The sequence below is a fragment of the Penaeus monodon genome, chromosome 31 (genome assembly GCF_015228065.2).
Source record: "Penaeus monodon isolate SGIC_2016 chromosome 31, NSTDA_Pmon_1, whole genome shotgun sequence".
Lineage (NCBI taxonomy): Eukaryota > Metazoa > Arthropoda > Malacostraca > Decapoda > Penaeidae > Penaeus > Penaeus monodon.
Genome location: NC_051416.1, coordinates 7,736,880 through 7,737,517, shown reverse-complemented (window position 1 = coordinate 7,737,517; position 638 = coordinate 7,736,880). Strand labels below are relative to the sequence as shown.

The 638-nt window shown below is 55.2% G+C and overlaps 1 protein-coding gene across 2 annotated transcripts in view; it reads right to left on the bottom strand.

The window, feature by feature from the left end:
- The window catches only part of LOC119593025 (cadherin-99C-like), a 76,147-nt gene that overhangs the window by 35,091 nt on the left and 40,418 nt on the right, over nucleotides 1-638 (bottom strand). For both annotated transcript variants that reach the window (XM_037941921.1, XM_037941922.1), the window contains exon 4: nucleotides 234-409. In XM_037941921.1, coding sequence (XP_037797849.1) covers nucleotides 234-409 — 176 coding nt within the window. The remainder of the gene's footprint in view (nucleotides 1-233; nucleotides 410-638) is intronic.

Genomic DNA, 638 nt, shown 5'->3' with positions numbered 1-638 from the left:
ACAGCAATGACCTGCCCGCTGACTCTCGCCTGGGCAGTGCGCCTTCCCGCCTGGCCCTTGCCACGATGACCTCCCCTCTGCCCTCCACCCTACCAGCAACACCCTTCTGCTCTTCTCTCCTTCCCCTGCAGGAGCGCCCACACTGGCCCTGCAAGCGCGCCCTCCCCTCCTTCTGCAGGGCGAGGACACTTGACTTTCGTCTCTGCTCGTCGAGCAACCGGCGACTTTCTCACCTGAAAGCTTAGCGTGGACAGATCTTGGTCGTCGCGGTCCAGGGGCTTCACCAGCTGGAGGCGGCGGCCGCTGAGAGCGAAGTAGTCTGTCCCAGCCTCGGACACGCTGAGCTCGATCTCTGCCTCGGGGTCGCCCTCGATGGGGAGCTCCGAGGGCGAGGTCTGCTGGTCGACCTCTGGAAAGAGAAAGCCAAGGGAGGATTAGGGTCTGGCCGACTAGAACGCTGGGATTCGACCTGAACCATAAGGGCAATGCTTAACCAAAATAAACTGAATTAGTGTAATAATGTTGACATTTAACATTAATGATTGTTGCCGTTGGTATTACTCTTGTTATTATTAATATCACCATTATAAACGCTAACAGTAGTACTACTGGCAAATGCATCACTATTTTTGGCATTA